Raw genomic sequence first — 26148 nt, forward strand, 5'->3', positions numbered from 1 at the left:
GAATGATTTTGTCCATTTGCTAAAAATGCAGTGTGGCAATCAGGTCTGAATCATTCCCTTTATCTCCATCCACTTTATCTCTCTCTCTAAGGGGTTTATTTACTAAGACAACCAATCAGAATCTACTTCTTATTTATTTAGGATCTTCTCGAACAGTGATGGCTAACCTTGACACTCCAGCTGTTGTTGAACTACACATCCCAGCATGCCCTGCTGCAGTTCTGCTATTTGGTCATGCCAAAACTGATGCAGGGCATGCTGGGTTGTGTAGCTCAACAACAGCTGGAGTGTCAAGGTTAGCCATCACTGTTCTAGAAGATAATAGTATACGATTGGTTGCCCATAGCAACATCCTAAGTGAAATAGATCTCCCATTTAGTAAATTTCCCCAATAAACTGGTTGCCCATAGCAACAATCCATCTGGAATAGAAATAGAAAAAACCTCTTAGTAAATATCCCCCCTTATACACAGTGGAGTCACAGTGATGTATGTCTAATATGTTTCGCTATGTATTGTGTATATGGCTTTTCCACCAGAGTGTAGGCGACACTGACATTTCAGGGGCTCATTCGCACTGACACCTCTGAATCATTGTTCGGGCAGATCCATCCGCGCTGCAGTTTACTGGATAAATTGCCATATCGTGCAGATATTGTTGTCCGTACAGCTGCCTCTCCATTACTGTGCATGACTTAGGAATGTAGCTTTGTTCTCCAGTTAGACAAACATCTGCAGCTCCCCTGTCCAGACCGTCTCACACCTGCGCCCCTCTCACTTTGCTTTGATCAGGGATGGAGCCTAAAGGAAGGACATTCCTATACCATGACTTCTTGTTGTTACTTCTTCAATAGAAATATTCCAAAACTGATGTCACCGCCGGGGCTCCCCTTGTATGGAATAGTAGCAATCAGCAATTGCTGGACAGCCTATTGTGACATACGCTGTGTTTTCCTCCTGGTATCCTAAGCGATGATTGCTGTATATGCACAGAACAATTATCGGTGTCATTAGTGCACGCTATAGGGTCAGGCTGGGGAGTCAGACGGTTGCTTGTTGTGGAAGGAACCCCACAGCCTAAATAATAGTTCCCTGGATAAATAACCTGCATATATTTAGGAGTACATTTACTAAAGCTTCTATAAAAATGACAAGAGACGATGTTGCATATAGCAACAAATCAGATTATGGCCCTTATTCTGGTTGACTCGCGCTTGCTTGAAGTCACAAGGTGGGCTGATGTTCTCCGGGTGCACGTTCCCTGTCTTTCGAGCTGGGGGTGGAGAGGGGTGTGGGGTGCCGGGCAGGTACATTAGCATATGCGTACGCCCTGCGTTAAATGGGCGTACCCATGAAAATGCTGGGTGTACACATGGTAATGCGCTCGTGCGGGGGGGGGGGGGGGGGTGTGGACAGCTGACATAACCGGATGTCAGCTGCCCGCCCAATTCCCTGGAAATCTACACACATATGTACGAGTGGTCTGGACCACCCTTACAAGTGCGTGCGCTTTCAGTATCAATCGATGGCTGCCAGCTATAGAAAGATGGGGGAGGTTCCCACTGGCATGAAGACAGATGTTTATGTAAAACATCCATTTGCATGGTGGGCATACAAACCCGGCGTTCGAAGGGGGGCGGGCGTACCGCAATTCGCAGGGCAGATTCTGGATGACTTGCAAGGGTGCGAATTCGTACCCGAGTGAGTCAACCAGAATAAGGCCCTATGTCTATCATTATCTAGGATGCAATAAAGAAATGATGGTACTTCCTCATCTTTGCAGCCACCGCTTACACTACGGAACCTACGTACTGTAAACTACCCTGGGTCCACGCCACCACCCTGGGTCCAAGCGACCATGTATTACCTTTAGTGAAGTTGTGGCGAGCGAAGTGAGCCCGAAGTGTGGCAAGCGAAGCAAGCCCGCGAGGGGATGATGGTGCTCCTTACGTAGAGGTTAAGTAGCGGCTAACGTAACTGGCATAGTGGTGGCCGCAAAGATGAGGAAGTACCGAAATTACCAAAAAAGCAAAATCACCCATTTTCATTTTTAGAAGCTTTAGTAAAGCCCTTAGGACGGTGGTGCAATCATGCAATGTACCTTTCTGGTGGCTTCTGTAAAGCAATAATCATACACAGGACTGGAGTAAAGCATTATTGCAGAGGAGATATCCCACACGTGGCTTTGTGGCCTACTCTTACTGGTATCAATGGTGGCATGAAAATCAGGGATCGGCATCACAGGGTAATATAAAATAACAATAAATAACATTGTGATATATTTAGAACATGTGGACGTAATAGCAATCAATGGCTTTAGCAGTTCCGATGTTCCAGACATTTACAGCTTTGTAGCCATGCAGTTTTAAAAATGCTGACATATACTGTATATAGTGGTAGATGCTTAATTAGTTTAGTAGTACCACTCAGGTGCATGAGGGTTAATACTGGGTAATTAAAAAATGGGTGCTGCATCCTGCACCTAGATATAGTGCTAGGGACCCCCAATATACAGAGAAGCCTTGACAATCGCTTGGGGGCTTATCATACATTAGCGCAAATATATGTAACCAATAGCTCTGAATTCTATTATCATGTAGTGTTCTAGACTGGTTACTAAAGTCATTCAGTGAGCTGAGGGAAACCATGGATTTATTTTTACTTACCCAGTTTTAAAAATGCATTACTGTAATAAACAACAGTAACACAAACGGCTTATTCTGACCTTCCAAAAACTTCAGAACCTGTAGAATGTAGTACTCTAGCCTCTCACTGCCCACTTACTAGCCTCTCTCTACTCATACTAGCCTTTCACTGCCCCCTTACTAGCCCCTCGCTACACATACTAGCCTCTCACTATCCAAACTCTAGCTTCTCACTATCTCCTCAGTCCTCACTAGTCCTATATTATCCTTGTTAGCCTCCCACTACCCCTCACTAGCCCTTCACTACCCTTACTAGCCTTTCCCTACCCACTCACTAGCCCCTCGCTACCCATACTAGCCTCTCACTATCCAAACTCTAGCTTCTCACTATCTCCTCACTAGTCCTATATTATCCTTGTTATCTTTAGATTCTCACTACCCCCTCACTAGTCCTTCACTATCCTTACTAACCTCTCACTACCCCATCACTAGTCCTTCATTATCCTTAATAACCTCTCACTACCCCATCACTAGTCCTTCACTATCCTTACTAACCTCTCACTACCCCTTCACTAGTCCTTAACTATCCTTACTAATCACTCACTAGCCCTTTAGTACCCTTACTAGCCTCACTCTACCATTACTAGCCTCTCAATTCCCCCCTCACTAGTCCTTTACTTTCCTTACAAGCCTTTCACTATCCACTCACTACCCTTCGTAGCCTCTCACTATCCTTTCACTACCTTTACTAGACTCTCAGTAGTGTATGACTAGCACCCCCATACCCTCACTTCCCTCCCACCAGACTCACTCTCCTCACATTAGCCCCTCACTACCCTCTCACTACACTTACTAGCCTCTCAGCAGCATCTCACTAGCATCCCCCTACCCCCAACTTCCCTCTCACCAGACTCACTTTCCTCACATTAGCCCCTCACTACCCCCCCACTATTCTTACTAGCCTCTCACTACCCTTACTAGACTCTCAGTAGTGTATCACTAGCATCTCCCTTCCCTCTCACCAGACTTTCACTCTCCTCACATTAGCCCCTCACTACCCCCCCCCCACTATTCTTACTAGCCTCTCACTACCTTTACTAGACTCTCAGTAGTGTATCACTAGCACCCCCATACCCTCACTTCCCTCTCACCAGACTCACTCTCCTCACATTATCCCCTCACTACCCCCCACTATTCTGAGTCACCACTAGCCCACCAGGCACCATACCTCTACAGTTCATCATATTGACATATCATCCATGATTCCATGCAGACAACTGGCCTTTCTTGCTTTGCTCCCAAATCAGCATCAGCCCATAGTTCCATACCACTGCCGGCAACAGTACCGGAAGCAATAATAATGCCACAGGGACACTGAAATCTATTTACATTGGTGACATGACTACATACTCCGGTCTCCCACCAACATCTCACGGTGCCACTCACTTTCCAAGTGGATTCTGATATATTATACTGAACTCACATGGGCATCGTCTCTCCCTCTGTATAAGGGCATCCTGTAGTTACAGTATATGCTTGTTTGTACCAATATAGCATCTGATCTCATCACTGGTCTGAGGCGGAGTATACACACTGCAGAGATTTATCTTCTGGATTGCCGCGAGGCACGCTTGCAGATGGTAATTGCATTTGCTTCCTAATTTAATGAACTGTTGGTTTGTTTTATGTACTGGCTGTTCAGCATTCCGTGAGCTTACACAGAACTGTACAACAGAAACATATTATGCAGCTGACAAGGAACAGAGGCACTTAACGCATGAAAGACAAGGAACATTGGGTCAAGAACCCAAATTCTACCCCAGTATATCTCACTGATGTGCTGTGTGCCTATACGTGCAATTACAGAAACATATATCTATCCAACTGGATAGAGCTGACGTAAATTGATTGGTTGCTGTGGGCAACAGCTCATCTTTAATAGAACTCTCATCTTAATAAATTTATACCAGGCTTGTCAGGCATAAAGTTACCTTGTGTTCTCAATGATACATGCAGCAACAAGCAGATGCTGCTCCTCCCACTGAAATAGTATCCACGGTTACCACTGTCATTATTATAGGAACAGGCAGCAGCCCCATGCTAGGAGCAGGAGAAGCCACCTGAGATACGTTTCCCTTGTCCATACGCCTGTCTTAGAATAGTAATGGGCTCAAGCTACGTGCCCGTGCCCATGGCAGTCCCAACAGACAGAACAGTTCCATGTTACTGCATTGTCCACGCACAACGCAATAAAAAAGAGATCTGCCCAAGACCCCTCTGACTGGACAGAGAAACGCAAACATGCGGAAATTTGCTTCTGCACATGGGCTATATGCTAAAGCCGACTAGCAGGGGTGTGTAATAACTGATAGAAGGTCAACAGGCTGACAGGTTTAATACAGTAGGTAGACAGGGTGAAAATCTCAACATGTTAAAGGCCGACTAGTATATAAAGTTGACCATGTCACAAAGTCAACATAAAAATGGTCGACACAATTTTTTAGTTTTCAAAAATTTTCATCCCTCACTATCCTCGCATTGTTACTACTGCGCTTAGCACATTGTCCATGGTGGGGGAAGAGAACCAATCAAAAAAGGTTGAAATACTTTTTTTTTTTTTTATTGGTTGGGTGTTATTTTGTATGTTTAACCATGTATTACCCAAATTAAGAAAAGTCATGGGCTCGCGCTCCTCCCACATTGCCAAAAATTGAGAAAACATGAAGGAAAAAAATCGTGTTGACCATCGCCTTTTGTACTTTTACATGTCGACTTTTTGACCTTATTGACCTTTGATACCTGTTGATTGTATGGTGTTGACTTATTGGCTGTCGGCCTATTGATTGCTCTATCACCCACCACCCCCATGCAGAGATCCGTCCACCTCAGAAACAGATACCAAGAATTTATCCTGTTTGCACGGTTATGAAAACTATTCAACCTAACACCCACACTGTACTATGGGGGTTATTCAGACATGAGCATTGCAAGCGGGTAAAAGTTGCCCAGACAGAGTGAAATCCCGCCCTGTGCAAGCCTGCGATTTGATCAATATCAGCGGCATAACTATAGCACCGCAGCCCCCGCCACCGGGGGGGGGGGCGCTGTGCATGTGGGGGCGCCGGGGGCTGCTGTGCTATAGTTAAACCCCCCTCAATCCCCCGCAGACTTACCTATCGCGCTGGTCCCGGCGGCTCCGTTCTTCTGCTGAGGACCACCACAAAATGGCCGCCCCCATATAGCACACAGTTCTCTGAAACTGTCTGCTGTATGGGGGCGGCCATTTTCTGGTAGACCTCAGCAGAAGAACGGAGCCGCCGGGACCAGCGCGATAGGTAAGGCTGTGGGGGATTGAGGGGGGGTTTGCATGGGCGGCGGGGTAGGGGTGCTTGGCGGGGCGGCGACGGGGGGGCCCTAATGGCGGGGGGGCGCCCAAAACGTAGCTACGCCACTGTTCAATTTGGCTTGCGAAAATTAGCTGGATCCGGGATTCCCATTCGCAACCTGCTCCCCATCAAATGATTTTCCAGTGTGTGCAGTCTGTGCATAGCCCAGGACAGGCAGCTGTAGTCAGATCGGGGCTAAGGATGATGTCACACAACTTCCCCTCAAACGCCTGGCCACTCCTGCATTTTCCCTGACACACCCAGAAAAATGGCAGTTGCCACCCCAAAATGCCAGCTTTCTGTCATTCAAATTGCGTAAGGCCAGTGATGAAAAGAGTAGCAGGATTTAAGGACTGGACTTCCTCCATTTGCATACTATGATCCGTATACATGTTCCAGTCAGTTTCTTATGGCTAACCCCCATGTACCCACTCACAGGATGACTTTTTCTTCTCAACAAACGCAGCCATCTTGCTGAGCACAGCACCATGATCTGGCACATACTGGATCTGCTGCACCTTGGCCAATCTTGTAACAGACGTGCAATGCGCTGAAATGTTATATTTATTAAGTATTGTGATATATATATTTCCCAATCCACCATAGCAGCCTGTGCCTGCCACCATATTGTACTAGCTGTGCTGCTGTATTTCACCAGGGCAGTTTTTCCTTCCTCTACTACTTCTATTGTGTCTCCATGAGTCATTGTTCCGCTACCTGATTCCTGGGGACCGTGGGAGGCCAAGCACTGTGCTAATATCCTTGTATCTTGCATGCAATGATGACATCAGTGAGTAAACCCATTGGGTGGGTTCAGCTGTAATGCAGTGAAATATTGTGAAATCAAAATAAAGAATTAAAAAACATAATAACAAGTTGGCGACTGCGGCAGAAATAGAAATAGAGTGGAAGGATTTTGATAATGCAAAATTTATTTTAGATACTTCTTATCACTATACAGTTAGTATAAAAAAACATAATATTATATGACATATGCATTACATACTCGCTGGATTCACTAAGCGAAAAATGCGGTAAAAACCCAGTTATTTTGATATGCAGGAAAACCCGCACACTAGGTTTTCGCTGCGGGGGGGGGGGGGGGGGGGGTATCGCTGGTGAAAGCTGGTTGCGGCCCTGGGGGAGCTCATTCTAAAAGATATCTTTCTCCTTAACTTCTAGTGTGTATCATGGGGCTTTACTGCGATGGCCGATGTTCTTGCGAGTGGCTTCAGCCGCAGCTGCGGATAACAGAAGCCGGCAGGAGTAGACTATTAAGACGCCTTCTAGGTTATTACCATCAGTTAGCAGTATGGGCTGCGTCATTGCCTTGTGTCCCTCTCGGAATCAGATCCATTTGCAACGCAGACCTTTCCAGGGAAGGCATCATTACTGCAGTAGCTGCTGTGCACCAATGTATAGACCTTGGAACCTCTCTATTACCCTGTGTGATTATCCAGTTCACTGGGCATGTACATTTCTCTGTCAGGTCAGTGCACAGGAATTCCAGCACTGCAGCCTAATTCCTCAGCAACAGCCGAGCACATGAAGGATTTGTTTGACTAGACGAGAAATTCCTACCTGTTTCAAATCAATTTTAACCCGACTGTTGAGTCATAGAGGTTGTGTTCACATGTAAGGACGAGTTTAATTCAGGAAATGTCTGAGGTAACCCAGACAGGAGGCTCGGCCATCGCTCCGTCTGGATTGATGAATGCGATGCAAATATAATGTAATGAGCCCTCTCCCCTCATGTGCGTCTCCTTCTCCTACTTAAACCACCTTCAGTGGCACCAAATCCTGATACTTATGTCAGTGCCCTCTGCTGGGGTTGGGATCGTTTGGTCTACAGCATGATGGTCGACAGTCATTAGGTCGACATGGGTCTAGGTCGACGTGGTTCTAGGTCGAAAGATCATTAGTTTGACGGGTCATTAGTTCGACAATGTCTAGGTCGATAGTGGGTTTTTCACCTGAATGTCAACACAGTCGACATGGACACAGTTTAAAGTGCACTCGCGGCGGTTGTCAGCTGCCCGTCCTCTTCCCGTACAAGGGCACCGCAAATCTGAGTCACCAGAGAGTGATTTACATTTGCGAGCGCTTTAGAAATCATTCAATAGTCAGCGTTTTGTCACAGTAGGACCCTGACGAAGTCCTACTGGGAGGAAACGCATTGGGAGTGGCCTCCGACAAGCAACGCAATCCATGCATGTCCTGGTCCACTGAACATTTGGCGGTGCTATAAGTCTAGTCCCGGTCACCCCCGCTGGCTCGGTGTTATCATGGACGCTGATTCTACTAGTTGCAAGCAGACTGCTTTTAACTTTGATGCATGTGAGCTTTGTACTTGAGTAAAATTGCTCATTCTGCGCTCCCTCTCCTTTTTTGCATATATAAGACAATGAGACCTTTGTCTCTCATTTTGCTTGCGTCGACCTTTTGAACATGCGGATATAATGCATGTCGACCTTTTTCATTTGTTGACCTTTTGTCTGTCAACCAATAGTTGTGCCCTATGACCCATACTCTCGGATAGTAAGGGGTAAATTTACTAAGATGGGAGTTCTACTGAAGATGGAATGTTGCCCATAGCAACCAATCAGAATCTATCTATTATGTTCTAATCCAGAGGGTGCTGAATAAATAAAATCTGATTGGTTTCTATGGTCAGCATCCCATCTTCAATAGAAACACCCATCTTAGTAATTCGACCCATAAGGGTCAAATGTAACAGCCTGTGGTTTACAGGCAGCGACACAATTTCTTCAAGATGGGTCATTACATTTAAAGGGGCAATTAGTCTAAGGGGAAAAGCATGTCATAAAGTAATTGCCGCGTAAACTAATTGCTGCATTAAGTGGCTCTCTCTCCTCCTGCGAATCACCGGCTGATACTCTTTTGCCCTAAGACAATAAGAAATAGCCGACGCAAATGCATAAATCTTACGAACGGACTTTTAGGGGTCGATCCTATTAGTCCCGAAGGGTGTGAGTTGCCGATCGGGTGCCGTTTTAATGCTGAAAACGGCACCCGAATTAACTCGCACCCTTCGCAGGGCCGAATTAGCTGAAAACTGCTCGCACCCCTATGGAGGTGCGAGAACTTTTCAGCGAATTCGGCCCGCCGAAAGTGCGCCCGGTGTTGTGATTGATTCGCACTCGCAAATCATCCACAGCCTTCGGGACTAATCGACCCCTTAGAATACAGGTTCTTAGCAGTGACGTGTAATATTTGCCCTCCTCTTTCCCCTGTTGTACCATAGGGCAAGACCCCGCACTCAGGTTTGCCCCACTTGGCAGCCCTGCATTTCTGATGGTAAAAGAGGAGCGGGTATCTAACGATTGTTGTGAATGAGGCTGTAATGTCTTATTCGTCACCAATAGCAACATGTATAACACAGCAACATTCTTCACACTGGGGCTGATTTAGCAACAAGTTTTATCATACGCAACGAGTTTTGAAACTCACTGCATATGATAAATGGTGCCCCAGCCAATCAGTGCCTAACTGTCATTTTTCAAACATATGACAGTTAGGGGCTGATTGGCTGGAGCACCATTTATCATAATGCAATGAGTTTTAAAACCCAATGGGGGGAATGTCATAGGATGAGAGATTCAGAAAGTGAGAGATTTGGTAAGAAATCGCCAGTTTTTTTAAAACGGCAATCATTTACACTGCAAAACCCATTTGATTTTGCCGTGTAAATGATTGCCGCTTTAAGCAGGAGAGTTCTTATCAAATCTCTGACTTTCTGAATCTCTCATCCTCTTACATTCCCCCCATTGGGTATGAGAAATCAGCCCCATTCATTTTAAAATGTGATTGCGATGATCCCATTCACCCCTGAGGCTTTGACCACCTTTGTGCCAGCAGGGAGGGGGGAAAGGGGGCGGTGGTGGCGATGGGACATGGGAACACCCAGCAATTCATGGGCGTCCCCATGGGAATGCGGATGGGACGAAGTCTGCCGAGTGCGGGCAGCTAACGTCACATGACATCAGCCGCCCGCCCTGTCCGCAAATATAACTCCATCTTCCACTATTTGCGAAGGCAGGAGAAATCAGTCGATGGTCGCCAAACATCGTATGATTTCTTCTGCTGCGGGCACATGCGTCCTCGTGACACATCCCCCTGCAAATTAGCGGCATGGTGGGCTGGTATTCCCTGGGGCGTCATCACAAGGACTCAATAAGCTAAAAAGGGTTGACACATTTTGTATGTTTTATGTTCTGTGACCTCCATCGGTAGAAATGTAGACCCTTAAGGGGTCACTTCGTTTGCCAAGTTCGGGTAAGGTGCCTTGTTCCGGTACTGCTGCACTTGCCAAAGGTAACCATTCCTAATAGATGTCCAAGTGAATAGTAAATCAAGCAAGTGTTGGGAAAACATGCAAAAACCCAACAAAACATGTCGTCCTTTCATCTGCCAACCTTTTCTACCTGTCAATCATAGGATGTCGATCTATGGCCGGTCTAACTAGACAGTGTAGGTCCATCATCTGGATCCCAGTGTTCACATAAAGGCGCTGTTGTATCAGATAGTACCAGATACCAAGTGGTAAAAGTATAGGTGCAAACCCCCCCTCCCCAGGAGGGACACGCCATGGTATGCAGATGGTGGCGTGTCAGGAACCAGTTGCGGCTAAAGGGAAGCCGCCACTTCAGAACAGTTAAAAATTCAAAAAGGGGAGCCACACCCACATTCCGATCTGACTCCCTGGCAGTTGGTGTTTCTCCCCTATTTGAATTTTGAAACTGTGCAGCAGCCCCTCCTCTGGAGCCGCCACTGTCAGGAACCACCATCTGGTTGATGAAAATGAGCATCTAAAGGCTGACCCTTTATATTAACGCACCTATGACTCCGGCAACAGGCACAAGAGTGGAGACAGCCTCAAATAAAGGGGTCACTTACCCGCGTAACCCAAGCCTGGAATGCTCAGCAGTTTCCAGTAGTGCAATAAGAACATTTCATTTCCCTACATTAGCTAAAGAAACATTTTGAAATACGGATCATTGGGGTAAATTTATAAAGCTTGGATAAGTCGCATCTATCCCTGTGATGGCATTGATATGAAATCCCGGCGGTCGGAATCTCGGCGTTCAAAATCCCGACAAGGGGGGGGGGGGACATGGATCGCGCCCCCTTGTGGGCTCGCTCCGCTCACCACGCAGCGGGCCCGGTGCCTCGATACACTCGGCACACTAATTTATTCTCCCTCTATGGGTGTTGTGGACACCCACAGATGGAGAGAGTTTCGGGATTTCGGCGGTCGGGATTCCAACCGCCGGGATTTGAACTGTATCCCCCCGTGATAATGTGCCAGCCAATCAGCTCCAATATGTAAATTAACAGTTATGAGCTGATTGGATAGACAGAGCATTATACCCTTGCATATAAACATTCTTTATTGGGATAGATACCGCTTCTCCAATCTTCATACATTTACCTCAGTGTGTGTTATGTACGCTTATTTAATACTATTACATAATATTATAATTTAAATCTTTTATGTTATAAATTAATGATATTTATGTCTAAGTTACACCGAAACAAATATTTCATTTTACAAAGCGATTTGATTGGCTACATTGAAACATGTGCTCAAAGTAGGACTAATCATAACTCATTATTTATTGGGTTCCAAAAAAAGTGGATAAAACATACAAATATAAGTACTGAATTGTGTTATACAGGACACAGTTTCTGTGTATTCCCTAATAAGCACTGACAATTACCTACTTTGTAGGATTTTATTTAACCACACCCCCCCAGCTAGATCTGACGACCACTGACTAGGCATGCTGGGAGTTGCAGTACGGCAGCTGTGGCATAGTTCCACTTCGCTGTACTTCACATTCCAAGTGGTGTTTAGTTAATGTTTATTGAAGTTTTGGCACCCTCACTAATCATTAAGGGAGGGAGCGTAGGAGACCTACTGTTTATGTAGAGGTGAGAAAGGACACTTTGAAGTGCAGTATCAGAAACATTCCTTCAGAACAGACTCAGTGAGTCATTCTCTGCAGACTCATTCGCTTCAATGTACTTGAGGATATCTGACTCATCCATAGCCTGAATGCTGGGCCCCGTTTGCTCCGGAACCATGGGCGAAGGGCTTGGAGTATGACTTGACTTCTTTAGAAAAGTGGGTTTTGCAGGCACTTTGGGCTTTGGTTTAGTCTTCGGCTTCACTCCAAGGTTCAAGAGTTTCTCAAAATCCTCTTCAACTCTGCAGACACAATAATGAAGTTGATACAATGCCTCAATATATATGTTTTAGTAATAGAATAGTAGAAATGCACCCCCTCCACACACACACACACACACACACACACACACACACAGGGTTGGGGTGAATCTCTAATACTATACAAGGAAAGACATTTATAAACAGTTTGTCACTAACGTCTCCTTCCAAGTCGTGCGGTTCTGACGTTGGGGTTTTTGCACCTTATCTTAACAATAAAATATATTAGTCTGCCACTACCAAAGGGACTCTGGGAAATATCGCTGCCCTTTTGGTCCTGCTCATCATATAGAGGCGAGATGTACTAAGCCTCTGGGTGCCGGACGGGGTCCCGACAGTCAGGATCCCGACAGACATTTACCCGACGTCGGGATCCCGACTGACAAAACACCGACAGCCGGGTTCCCAACGGCCACCTGCTATTTTCCCTCGTGGGGGCTCGCGTAGCGAGCCACCATGCCCGCAGCGTGGCGAGCGCACCGAGCCCACAAGGGGCTTAGTTGCGCTCACCATGCTGTCCTCGGGATAATGACTGTCGGGATCCCAACTGTCAGACCCCTATACAACACCCAAGCCTCTATAAGTTTGGGACAGTGGCAGGTGGGGAGTTTGACTGGGGCGGTACACCTGTCAAACCGTAACGCAGGTGTCCTAAGGCGAGCTCAGTTCTGAGTCCAGCCAGTCGGGATCCTGATGTTGAGCTAATGACTGTCGGAATCCCGACTGTCGGGGCAATATATATCACACCCCTTATTAGATACAATGACTTTTGACTGTTGGACAACATCACCATGAATACGATGTTGGAATAACTGAATAGAGCATTCAGGGGTAGATGTATTAAACAGTGATAAGGGAGGAGAAGTGATAAACTGCCTGGTACTTTATCACCGGCCAATCAGCTCCTGACTGTTAAATTACAGGCTGGGTTTGAAAAGGAACAGTCAGAAGCTGATTGGCCGGTGATAAGTACGAGGCACTTTATCACTTCTCCTCCCTTATCACCGCTTCATACATCTACCCCACATGTACCAGACATGATCAGTACCTGAATAAATCCTCCGTGTTCTCCGGTGTGGATGGTTGGAACGTAGGATCGCTGCTGCAGGCGGATGGCAACAGGAGACAATCTCCCAGCCTCACCGTCCCTCCCAGGTCCTGTTCTTCAAATAATTTGATATCTAGAACGTGAAGGATATAGGACACATGATGTAATGCAGTGGTACAGCCGGACGTAACTTGTATCAGTAGTTTAGGGCGCAAACGGGTCCTATGATAAACTGTAATATATATTAAGGTCCAGCATTGTATGTGGCTGAACACAATCTGCACAACTTCTGTTTCCGTGTTTGCAATTAATGTACAGAGAGAGATATAGTACCAGCCAATCAGCTCCTACCGCCATGTAACAGGATGGATTTGAAAAATGAGAGGAGCTGATTGGCTGGTACTGTATCTGGTATTTGTGTATTATCACGGCGCCCTCCTTTCCATCGCATGCCATTGTACAACCCAAAAAATTGCGTTGCATCGCATCGCATGCCATATGATCGCATGCGATGCGATGAGACGCTATTATACCCGATTTCAAATTGTACACGCACCCAGACCCAATTTTACATTGTACACCCACCCTGATGGGTACTGACCATGTTAAATGCCCCCCCATTGTTAACACCACCCCACTATCAAGGCCAACCCGAAGCGTGGCGAGCACAGCGAGACCTCGAGGGGCGGCGGTATGCGTCCTCCGACCTTTTCATACCCCCACTATCCACGTCAGCATGGAGTTGAGTTTATATAGTGTGGCGAGCGGACACGCATTACTTCACAAGTATTACGCGTCCGCTCGCCACGCTTCGGGCTCGGTGGCTCGCTGCGCTCGCCACACTATATAAAATCAACTCCACGCCGACGTGGATAGTGGGGGTATGAAAAAGTCAGAGGACACGTACCTTCGCCCCTCGCGGGCTTGCTGCGCTTGCCACGCTTCGGGTTGGCATTGATAGTGTGGTGGCGTTAACAATGGGGGGATGGGGCAGGGAAGAGGGCCCTGCTTGTGAGAGCTTACATTCCAACCATACATTCTAGCATGATAACCTGTGTATGATATACAGTAGACGTTCACTCCTCCCCCCGGTATGTTTCCATCTGCGATACATCTCTTGCTCTACACAGACAGCAGCAGCACCATACTGAGACCATATATCACTAGTGTTATGGCAGTGGGGAGTACATGTTCTGCACTATTACTGTGTACAGCGTAGAACGCTCCCCCCCCTAACTGTCAGCTTATAGGAAGTTATTACCAGAACGGAAATTATTCCTCACATTGTACCAGCTGAATATGACACGTCAGAGGGATGAATGTTAGTACATATTGTACATATCTAGCAAAAAAAATAGAAAAACAACAACAAACTATGTAAAGCTGTGTACACACGGTGCGATTTGGACTTACAATTTGGACTATATAGTCAAAATCATATAGAAAGTTAGCCACAATCATACAGCGTTTCTCCTGCTTGCGGTACCGATGCGTGACCCTGCGAGGTCGGTATCGTATGGATAAATAGACGGTGCAAGGCAATTTGGACTATTTCGCTGCTAATGTAATTGGCCATAGGGCAAATAGCACATAGTCAAGATCGCAAGTGAAGAAAGCCAAGATTGTATGGTTCTGGGCTCCGGGGAGTTCAAGGGAAAATCGTACATAACCAAAATCGCACTGTGTGTACATAGCTTAAGCAATGATATATGGACAGTTATTCCTATACTAGGTGATTCATCGCGCCCTACGGGCGCTCTTCACACCGGCGTAAGGGGCTACGCCCCTTAATTTGTAAACATTTGTATTGTGAGAAATATGGTTAGAATTGTATGAAAGATGCCCTGTATTGCAGCTTCTGGCAGTGGGTGAGGGTCCAGCGTGGCAGCACAGGAGTACCGGACGGTGGCCCTGAGTCAGTGTCTCCTCCTACTGGGTGGGAGTTAGGGTGCATGAGAGCAGGAGGCTGGGATATGAGGCATGATAGGGGTATGTGGGCAACACAGCGTCAGCGATTACCCAGTGGTGGAAGTTACGGTTCAGGAGAGCAGGAAGCTGGGTAGTGATAGGGGTGTGTGGGCATACGGGGGACTAAAGAGGGTGGTGGACACTGTGCAGCTTCTGCCAGTGGGTGAGGGTCCAGCGTGGCAGCACAGAAATACAGGAGTCAGTGTCTCCTCCGACTGGGTGGGAGTTAGGGTGCATGAGAGCAGGAGGCTGGGCGGTAAAGCATGATAGGGGAATGTGGGCAACACAGGGTGAGCGGGTCTCCACTGGCGGAAGTTACGGGGCAGGAGAACAGGAGGCAGGGCAGTGTCCTCCCACATTGATGGCAAAAGTATTCAACATCGGCCATAAACCATCGATTATTTGAAAATCATTGATGGTCGATGGGCATCCCTAGAACTGGAGGAGGGTGGGGGACAGTATGCAGCTCCCGGCAGTGGGTGAGCGTCTCCTCCCACTGGGAGGGAGTGAGCGTGCATGAGAGCAGGAGGCTGTATAATAGTGGTATGTGGGCAAGACATTGATAAAAGTTGTGGCGCTGGTGCAGAGGGCAGTGGGGAAACCTGCAGTGCGGCAGCCAGGGCCGGATTTCCCACCTAGGGGCGGTACCTGCTTGTGGTGGTACAGGATCCCCCATTGTCACGGGGGTACGTGAAATGCGGGGGCCGCGGTGGTCCGCTGGGGGGTGGAATTGCCGGAAGGGGGTCTGGGGGGTCTGCAAATTGCGGGAGGGGGGGTGGTGTGTGGGGATCCGCGGTTAGCGGGAGGGGGCGGGGGTCTGCAAATCATGGGCTGGGGCGCGGGGGGGCTTGAATCGTGGGAAGGGGGGTCCGCAAATTGCGGGAGGGGGGTTGTCGGGGTTAGTGAATTGCGGGAGGGGGGGTTGCGGAGGTCCGTGAATTGCGGGAGGGGTGCGTGGGGTGCCGTGAGTCAAGAGGGGGTGGTGCGGGGGTCCGTGAATCACGGGAGGGGTCATGAATCGCAGGAGGCGGGGGTCGTGGGGGGGCTGCGAATCGCAGGAGGGGGGGTGTGGGGGGTTGCCGTGAATTGCATGAGGGGGGCGTGAATCAAGGGAGGGTGGGCGCAGGGGGGTGGTGCGGGGGTCCGTGAATCGCGGGAGGGGGCATGAATCGCGGGAGGGGGGGTCGTGGGGGGTTCCGAATCGCAGGAAGGGGGGTATGGGGGGTGCCGTGAATTGCGTGAGGGGGGCATGAATCGCGGGAGGGGGGGTCCCCGAATGTGTGAATTACGGGGCGGTCGCAAATCGCGAGAGGTGCCGAGGGGGCCCGCAAATCGCGGGAGGGGGGTGCTACGGGGGGTTTCGAGAATCGCGGGAGGGGGGGTCGTGAGGGGTTGCGAATCGCAGGAAGGGGGGTGTGGGGGGTGCCGTGAATTGCGTGAGGGGGGCATGAATCGCGGGAGGTGGGGTCCCCGAATGTGTGAATTAGGGGGCGGTCACAAATCGCGAGAAGTGCCGAGGGGGCCCGCGAATCGCGGGAGGGGGGCGCTACGGGGGGTTCCGTGAATCGCGGTAGGGGGCGGCGCGAATTGCGGGAGGGGGGTCGCAAATCACAGTAGGGGGGGTTGCCGTGAATCGCGGGAGGGGGGGTCGCGGGGGGCCCTTTTAATGCCGGAGGGGAGGATGCAGGGGTCCTGCGAATCGCGGGAGGGGGCTCGCGGGAGGGAGGGGTCGCTGGGGTCCCGCGATTTGCGGGAGGGTCGCGGGGGTCCCGCGTTTCGCGGGAGGGGGTGGTCGCGGAGGTCCAGCGAATCGCGGGAGGGGGTGGTCGGGTCTGGGACGGATATTAGACAGCACTTACATCGACAGCCATTACATCGACACCATTAGTTCGACAGCTCAATAGGTCGACATGGTTTTAGGTCGACATACCATTAGGTCGACATGTCATTATGTCGACAGCTCATTAGGTCGACAGCTCATTAGGTCGACAGCTCATTAGGTGCTGTCTAACAATAGTCCGGATACCGGGGTGGTCGCGGGGGTCCCGCGAATCGCGGGAGGGGGGTCGCGGGGGTCCCGCGAATCGCGGGAGGGGGGGTTCGCGGGGGTCCCGCGAATCACGGGAGGTAGGGTCGCAGGGGTCCCGCGACTTGCGGGAGGGTGGAAAGCGGGGGTCCCGCGAATCGCGGGAGGGGGGGTGCGGGGTCCTGCGAATGGCGGGAGGGGGGGTCACGGGGGTTCCGCAAATCGCGGGAGGGGGGGTCGCGGGGGTCCCGCGAATCGCGGGAGGGGGGGTCCCGGGGGTCCCGCGAATCGTGGGAGGGGGGGGTCGCGGGGGTCCCGCGAATCGCGGGAGGGGGGGTCGCGGGGGTCCCGCGAATCGCGGGGGTCCCGCGAATCGCGGGAGGGGGGTCGCGGGGGTCCCGCGATTCGCGGGGGTCCCGCGATTCGCGGGAGGGGGGGTCGCGGGGGTCCCGCGATTCGTGGGAGGGGGGGTCACGGGGGTCCCGCGAATCGCGGGAGGGGGGGTCGCGGGGGGGTCGTGAGGGTAGGGATGTGCAGGAGTAATGGTGGATGGTGGCTGTGGAGTAATGGTGGATGGTGGGCGTGTACTGTAGCCCTGGCTGGGCACGGGGAGGTGATGTCAAGGGGGTGGAACGTCAGACACATGAAAGTGAAACTGTTCTACACAGGAACGTTCTCCACAGGGGTTGAGTGACAGATCTGGCTAAATATATAAGAGATAAATATTATACTCCCTGTTATTGTTTGCATATTCACAGTAACTTTATATATAGATTACATGCATTGTGTGTGGGATGATCTCCTGTAAATAGTGAATATAAAAAAAATGGGTACGTGATTAGTTTCACGGCGGCCGATATATCGGATGCAATATTGGCTGATATATCGGCCTATCCGATGCGATTTTTTACCTGTTCAAACCCCCACTATCCACTACGCATGGAGTTGATTTTATATAGTGTTGCAGTAATCTGCGTCCGCTCACCTCGCTGCGCTCGCCACACTATATAAATTAACTCCATGCGTAGTGGATAGTGGTAAAAAATTGCATCGGATCGCATCCGATATATCGGCCGATTTCGCATCCAAAAAATGACTATCCAGTAACCACAGAGTATCCGGTAACAACAGGAAATTCAAAAGTTCTAAATAATAAACAAAGCTCTTATCTCAGAGGTTCCCAAACTCGCACCCCCAGGTACCCCAGTGGTCCAGTCTTTTAGGAATATCCATGCTTAGCTACCAGTGGCTTGAGGACTCACGGCGGGATGTACTAAAGGGAAAATGCGGGTTTTACCGCATTTTCCTATGTACCAATACCCGTCCGCCCCGTCTTCGCCTGGCAGGGTATCGCCACACCCTCGGGGAGGACATCTGGCTGCAGGGGGAGGAGGAGACGCAGCCGCCGGGATGTGACGGAGACCCCCCGCACACCACATCACAGGTATCGCGGGGGTCTCCGTCATCGCACCCCGATGCAAGCCGCATATGTTAGTACATATGCGGTAGCATCGCGGCGGCTGTCAGCCGAAGGGCGGAGATGTATATCAATACATCCCGCCCTAAGGGTCTGATTCAGGTTTGATCGGTATGGCTCATGGCTGATGTTGGGGGTCTGCGCATATGCAGACACGCTGTGTGAATGCCTTCGGGGAGTATCACACTCGCCGATAGTTGGCAGGGGAGAGAAGGGGGCGTAGAGTGGGCTGGGGGAGGGGGAACGCCCAGTGTGTTATGGGCGTCGCCATTAAATGCTGGCCATTGCCCTGGGAATGCAGGCGACCCGATCACATGACGTCGGGGTACGCCCCCTTTTCCCTCCACCTCTGGCAGTGGCAGTCATTCCATAATCGATAGGATTGTGAATTAGCACAACAGTGATCAACTCTGTCAATGTAATTAACCTGTGCTGTGCTGTGCCATGGATATCATTAAAACCTGCACTTTTAGGGTGCATGGAGACTGAGATTTGGAACCACGGCCTTATAATGAGTGCCCTTCTCCTGGGAGCCCTTTCTCCTGTACTGTTGGGATTCATTCAAGGGCCCAGAGACACTCAGGCACCGCTGAATCTAGACTATTTGGCTCCTGGTGCGAACAGGTAAAAATTTGCACCCCCACCCCATATACATGTGAAAAATGCACATGCGCTTCAGAAAGGGGTGTGGCTTTGCAGCTGGGGTGTGGCCTTGCAGATAAAGACTACCCCGCATGAACAGGTAAAAATGACTGTGTTCTGCTCTCTGAGAAGGCGACCAACCGCACCCCTGCAGTGTCCCCTTATCGGCATGGCCGCCTTCTATCTGGAGTCGGACCTAGTACTCCACTAAGTGGGTGGAGTTACTCTAAATGACGCTGCAGCATCTTAACACAGGAATACTGCATGCAGCAGCGTCATTTGGAGTAACTCCGCCCATCGAGAGGAGTACCAGGGGTCGGGTGGGAGAGATGACTCGAGAAAGCATCCTGAGCCGCTGGCAGCTTGAAGTCAGCCGCACCAGCGAGCAATGAGGATGGTACCTGCTGGTGAGCAATGAGCTGGTGGCCCGGCAGCACTGCTCGTCCCCCTGAAGAAACGGCCCTGCTCTCAGGTAGTCCCCTTGCCTATTGGTGGGAGGAATTGCCTATGATGTAGAATCATCTCATCAAGACGGCACAGCCCAGCACCTTCAGTGCATACACAACAGTTTCATTAAAGGGTACCTACAGCAGGGGATAAGTGTCATGCCTTGAAGAGAGATAAAATTGAGAAAGTACCAGCCAATCACAACTGCCACCTTACAGGCTGTGTTTGAAAAATGACAGCAATGAAATGAGTGGTTGATTCTTTATCTCTCTTCAAGGTTTGCTACAGCTGTGGCCATGTGCCCCTCTTGCCCACGCCCCCATAGAATTTGGTCCATGAAATGTTGGTTGTCCAGTATTGCGACCCAATCACTATCTTTTAACAAGTATTACTAAAAAATGGTTTGGGCCTTCTAACGTGATGTACAGTATGTTCCCCACTAAATCCAAACATCTCATTCTTTAAAATGTATGCCTCAAATGATTAGACCTGGCCAACCAGTGGCTCTCCAGCTGTTGTAAAACTACACACCCCAGCATGCCCTGCCACAATTTTAGCATTTCCTTATAGCAAAACTGTGGCAGGGCATGCTGGGAGTTGTAGTTTCACAACAGCTGGAGAGCCACGGTTTGGCCAGGCCTGGATTACATAGTCCTATGTTTTATCTACATATTTACATGAAGAAGCAGAAACAGCGCACTCACCGTCTGACGCCATTGCTGCTTTCTTGGTGGAAAAAGTTCTTACATTTGGTGCAAACAACTCAGAATCTGGATCCACTTCCTCCGTGAACAGACCCATCCTCTGCCTTGGCTTGGTCCTGGGGTCTTCAGTGCTCCTCGCAGTGACTTTCTTCTTTACTATCTTGGTCCTGAAGTTGGACAATGTGATAAAATATGAATAATATAAAGTTGGACACTGTGTAGGTAAGATTTCATACACATAATATACCACAATACCCCAGGACAAACACAATCACATCCGTAGGTAAAGATCCCTCTGACAGCGCTGCGGATAGGAGTCCATAGGCTTCTGTAGGGTATCACCTGAAAAAGCTGGTGATTTCCTCTGCAGCGGTGCTCCGATAGACGGGCTTTACTGCATACAAAATTACCGCATTTTGGGTTTATAGCATCATGCCCTATTTATTTATTACCAGTTTCTTATTATAGCGCACACATATTCCGCAGCGCTTTACAGAGAATATTTGAACACTCACATTAGTCCCTGGCCCCAGTGGAGCTTACCATCTATATTCCCTACCACATGTACACGCACACACATACATTCTAGGGTTAATTTTTTTGGGAGCCAATTAGCCTACCTGTATATTTTTTGGATTGTGGGAGGAAACCGGAGTAAACGGAGGAAACCCACGCAAGTACTGGGATAATATACAAACTCTGCACAGTTAGGGCCATGGCGGGAATCAAACCCATGACCTCAGCGCTGTGAGGCAGTAATGCCATCCATGATTACACCATCCGTACTGCACCATGTAAAAGGTGCAGAATAGGAATGGCTATCGTCTGCCTTTGCCATCAATGGTTTCCATCTAGGGCAAAAGTGCAACTGACCATCGATTGTGTATTACTATTTAATGGATGACCATCAATGTTTTAACATATCGATGGTCATCCATTTTCTTTGATTGATTGGCCTGTGGAACAATCAAAATACGGGGGCGGGGCTTCATGGGTGTCAGGGGTGAAACTATGCTACGTGTCCCGGCCCCTTGGGGAAAAAAAGCAAAATAAACTATTCGTTTAAGCGTGACATCGATGGTGAGGAAACCATCTGGTTCTCCTCATCGATGGCAAAATGATTCAACATCGACCATGTGCAGGATGCTGCCCGATCTTGGATGTTTTTTTTAAAAGTGGGAATCATTTACAAGGCAAAATCAATGTGGCTTTTAAAAAAACATCCGAGATCCACCGGCTTCCTGCACCTCCACTAAACTCGGAACCTTTTACATGGGGCAGTACGGACGGTGTAATGATTAGCATTTCTGACTCACAGCACTGAGGTCATGGGTACGATTCCCACCATGGACCTAACTGTGCAGAGTTTATATATTCTCTGCGTACTTGCGTGGGTTTCCTCCGGGTACTCCGGTTTCCTCCTACAATCCAAAAATATACAGGTAGGTTAATAAACTCCCAACAAATTAACCCTAGAATGTCTGTGTGCGCATGTACATGTGGTAGGGAATATAGAATGTAAGCTCCACTGGGGCAGGAACTGATGTGAATGTTCAACTATACTGCGGAATATGTGTGCGCTATATAAGAAACTGCTAGTAAATAAAATAAATATGCTTTTTGTAGAGAGATAAAGTGGATGGAGATAAAGTACCAATCAGATCCTATCTACCATGTTACACACTGTGGGGTTTATTTACTGAGCCTTTGGGAGAAATAACGGGAAGAGAAATCAGTATCAGCCAATCCTGTACCTCACTGCCATGTTAGCAACATGTGAAAAATGATAGTCAACAGCTGATTGGTTGGTAATTTATCACTCTCCACTTTATCACTCTTCAAATCTTAGTACATCTCCCCCTGTGTATGGATGCTAAATGTTGGCATCTTAGTCCTTACACCGATGTAGTCCATCAAAGGACTTCGTTGCTGAATTTGCGTAACAGACAGGTCACCTCTGAATAAGGCACTTAATTAGAATGTCAGCAATTTTCATTTAACCAGATGAGCTCAAACCTGAACATCCTTAAAACCTGGTCTGTTTTGAGGTCGGAGTTTAAGAACCACCGGCATAGATCATACAGGTAAAAATGCTCCAATTGTAGTTCTCTGTTCCTATGGCACTGACAGCTAAAACAAAATGGCCGCTCTCGCTAATATTTATAGCTGTAAGCAAAACAATATGTGCCCTGCAGAATCTAAGGCTACAAAAAAAGGAACTTATTTCTTTACAAAGGAAGCAACTTGGGAGGCCTAATTAATAGACCGGAGAATGCATGTGCATTTGCCAAGATTGCTTTCAATGAAGATTCAATACAATAACATACCCACGTAAAATAAAGTGCATTCTTTGTCGTGTTAGTTTAAGTGACCTATCACCGAATAGAAAACTTCAGTGAAGAATTTTTCCTGCTATGGAACAAAATGTCCCCGATTATGTGAAGAATCTGGGGAAAATTCCTGTCAAGTGACCGCTGGTGAGGACGCTGCGTAATCATAACACACACCAGCAGCGCGGTCTGCTGCCATGACAGTTCGGAGGTGCGTACTCTCTGCAGGCCTTGCCATCTTGTACACAGGGAGAGTAGGCTTGGACAGGCTGGAACATTTTCGGTTGTTCCCATTGTGAGGTACAATACAGCAATATTAGCACGCTCCAGGTTATTAACTGAAGAATATTTGCACCTACTTGACATTTCAAACAGCAAACAAGGACTGGTTGTTACTGGGCTCAATTAATTGCATTAAACAACTGAAGTGTTTATACGTAGCTAAATTTATTTACCACACTGACGTACCTATAATGGGAGCCATGTTTCCAGAGTGCGGCACATACGCAGCAGACTCCAAAAACACAGGCTCACCTCCCGTATCAATATAATACAGTATTTGGCTGTGTTTTGCTAAGGACACATAACACTTGAAACATTTGGACAATGCCTGCCGGTGTGGGTGATAATACCAACTGTTACTGCTTTTTCTGTAAAGAATCCTGGTCACATCAAAAAAGGTACAAAGTTGTTCCCTCTACTAGAGATGGTTATCGAATGGTTTACCATCGACATGACCATTGGTGTTTGGGTGGGAAACCAAGATGGTTAGTCCAATAGATGATCAAGCCTTGCTGTGCTATTAATCAGGATGCAAGCCAATTACGGAAGGAGGGCGGAGCTATGCTTGCAGTGTCATGTGACAGATGATCCGGTCATCAATATCAGAGAACCATCTGGACTAAACCATTGTTGGTTGCTAGCCATCAATGACCGATGAAAAACACTGCTCAAAGCTGCCAATCATCAGAGGCTTTGTAAACCAACGTTTAGTGAATCTGCCCCCAAGACTCATGTACTTGTGATAACCCCCTACCCCAATAAGCAGGCCCATGGAGATTTAAAATTGGATCACAAAAAGCTGAATCATCTAAATAACAAACCATACAAAGCAAAAATGGAAAATGAATGATGTAAGCGAGAGCTGAGATGACATCATCACATCCTGGGATATCACTGACCAGTGGAAGCCAGTGGCTGGTTCAGTATTGTGTCTAATAGTTTGGAATGAGATATAACACACTGAAATGACATATACATACAAACCATTAGAGCTCTATTACCAAATATATACAAACCAGTACATATAAAGCAAATGTGAAGAGCAGTACTGTGATGTCACAGTTCACACAGTATATGGTTCTCACGGGATACCACCAAGTAGGTTGACATGGAGATAGGTCGACATGAGTTGAGGTCGACATGACTTTAGGTCGACAAGGGTCATTAGGTTGACATGTGTTTTTTTTTTTACTGTTTTTTGAGCCGACGGGCGGTATTTCATGCCCTACCATCCACTAGGGCGTGGTGGAAGAAAAGTGTGCAGAGCGTAGCGAGGCCTAAGCGCAGCGACCCATGCAAGGGGACATGGTGATAATTTTCGGTGTCCATGCCAACTTAACATGTGCCGACAGGAGACATTTCATGCCCTACCATCCACCTGGGCATGGTGGGAGAATAGAATAGTGTGCAGAGCGTAGCGAGGCCCAAAGCATGGCGAGGGGACGCGGCGGTACGTTTTAATGTTTATGTTGACTGTGTCGACATAAGGGCAAAAAAAAAAAAAAACCATGTCGACCTTTTCACTGTCTACCTTACCCATGTCAACCTAATGACCCTGTTGACCTTACCCAGATCGACCTAATGCCCGTCGACCTAATGACCCTGTTGACCTTATGACCCTGTCAACCTAACCCATGTCAACCTTCCTGCATGTCGACCTAGACACATGCATGCATGCATTTAGCATGTCGACCTAATGGTGTCGGCCTAATGACTGTCTAACAACTTGCTGGTGAGGAACGGATCCCCACCCGGTGTCACACAGGCAGCGTCACCGAGCCTAGGCAGCAGGATAGGGTGCAGCAGATCGGTGCCCAGTGGAACTTTCCGCTAATAATAATATGAAGCTGCCCAGAACTTGTCAGTCATCTATAAACATCCTCACATTCCGGAAATAGAACTGGACATCGCTATTTATAAAAGTGCTAAGGTTTATTCCACAAATGCAGCCAGATATAGAAGCGTTATTGTGACCAAATGAAGGAAAAAACAGGATGATGCCTTCTTATTAAGCAAACAGGGGGTTATGCAGACCCCCTCATTGCGGGCCGAATTCGCTCCCCAGTCTGATGTTAGGGGTTTGCGCAGAGTACACCTTCGGCGAGTTTCACACCCCCGGGGCATTCGTTCCAGGATGAGCGGGCAGGGGCGGCTATGGGGGACATAGAAACACTGGGCGTACCCCTGCGAACGTAGGCACGTCGATGCCTGGTTGATACGGGTGGCGGGGGGGTTTGGCGGGCAGCGTTTATCGAGTCTGAATCAGGCCCATATGTGCTACACACAGGGCTGATACAAGATTCTTTGGCACCCCAGGACACGTCACGTCCGCGACCAGAAATTAGAGCACCAGAACCCACAGTAAGCGTCACGGAGAGGGAACCAGCGCATGCTGTTAAGCTCCGCTCCTCCTTGCTTTGACCCCAAACACATGGTGCCGGACTCTGGAGACCATGGAGAAGAGGCGACTCCATTGCCTCTGGCAAAATTGGTACATCCATTTTTAACCGGTACAGACCGTTAAAAACCGGTACTGTACCAGCTAAATCGGTACAGTTGGAGGGTATATCACATACCGTAGCCAAGGTAGTAACGACCTTGGCTACTTCGTGCGACACAAATAACAGGACTGCTTCAAGACTATCTTTAAATACTGTAATATATAAAACAATGGTCACAAATATGCTTGAAACCAAAGTAAATTACATGTCACTTGTTCAAATGTAACTTCAAGCTGATGTACACCCTGTGCTGGCCACACCCATCATGTGGAGGGGCGGAGCTGCTAGTTCTGGCTGCCCGGAGAACCTTGATGATGTTACATGAGGCGGTACAGCAGGGATCCTCGAGATCTAATAACAGGTCATGCTTCCTAGACCACCTGGCTGGTGCACAGGAGTAGTCATTACTAAGGTCAGGTTTGTAGGTGTTTATGGAAAGAGTC

General features: G+C 48.4%; 1 protein-coding gene across 1 annotated transcript in view; it reads right to left on the reverse strand.

The window, feature by feature from the left end:
* Positions 1-11643: 11643 nt before the first annotated feature.
* HS1BP3 (HCLS1 binding protein 3) overlaps positions 11644-26148 on the reverse strand; it is a 64871-nt gene continuing 50366 nt past the window's right edge. Inside the window, exons 5-7 of the mRNA XM_083178605.1 lie at positions 20593-20759; positions 13329-13461; positions 11644-12262 (exon numbers count right to left, since the gene is read on the reverse strand). Coding sequence (XP_083034731.1) covers positions 12028-12262; positions 13329-13461; positions 20593-20759 — 535 coding nt within the window. The 3' untranslated portion in view covers positions 11644-12027. The remainder of the gene's footprint in view (positions 12263-13328; positions 13462-20592; positions 20760-26148) is intronic.

This window comes from Crinia signifera, chromosome 3 (genome assembly GCF_055691185.1).
Source record: "Crinia signifera chromosome 3, ASM5569118v1, whole genome shotgun sequence".
Classification (NCBI taxonomy): Eukaryota; Metazoa; Chordata; class Amphibia; order Anura; family Myobatrachidae; genus Crinia; species Crinia signifera.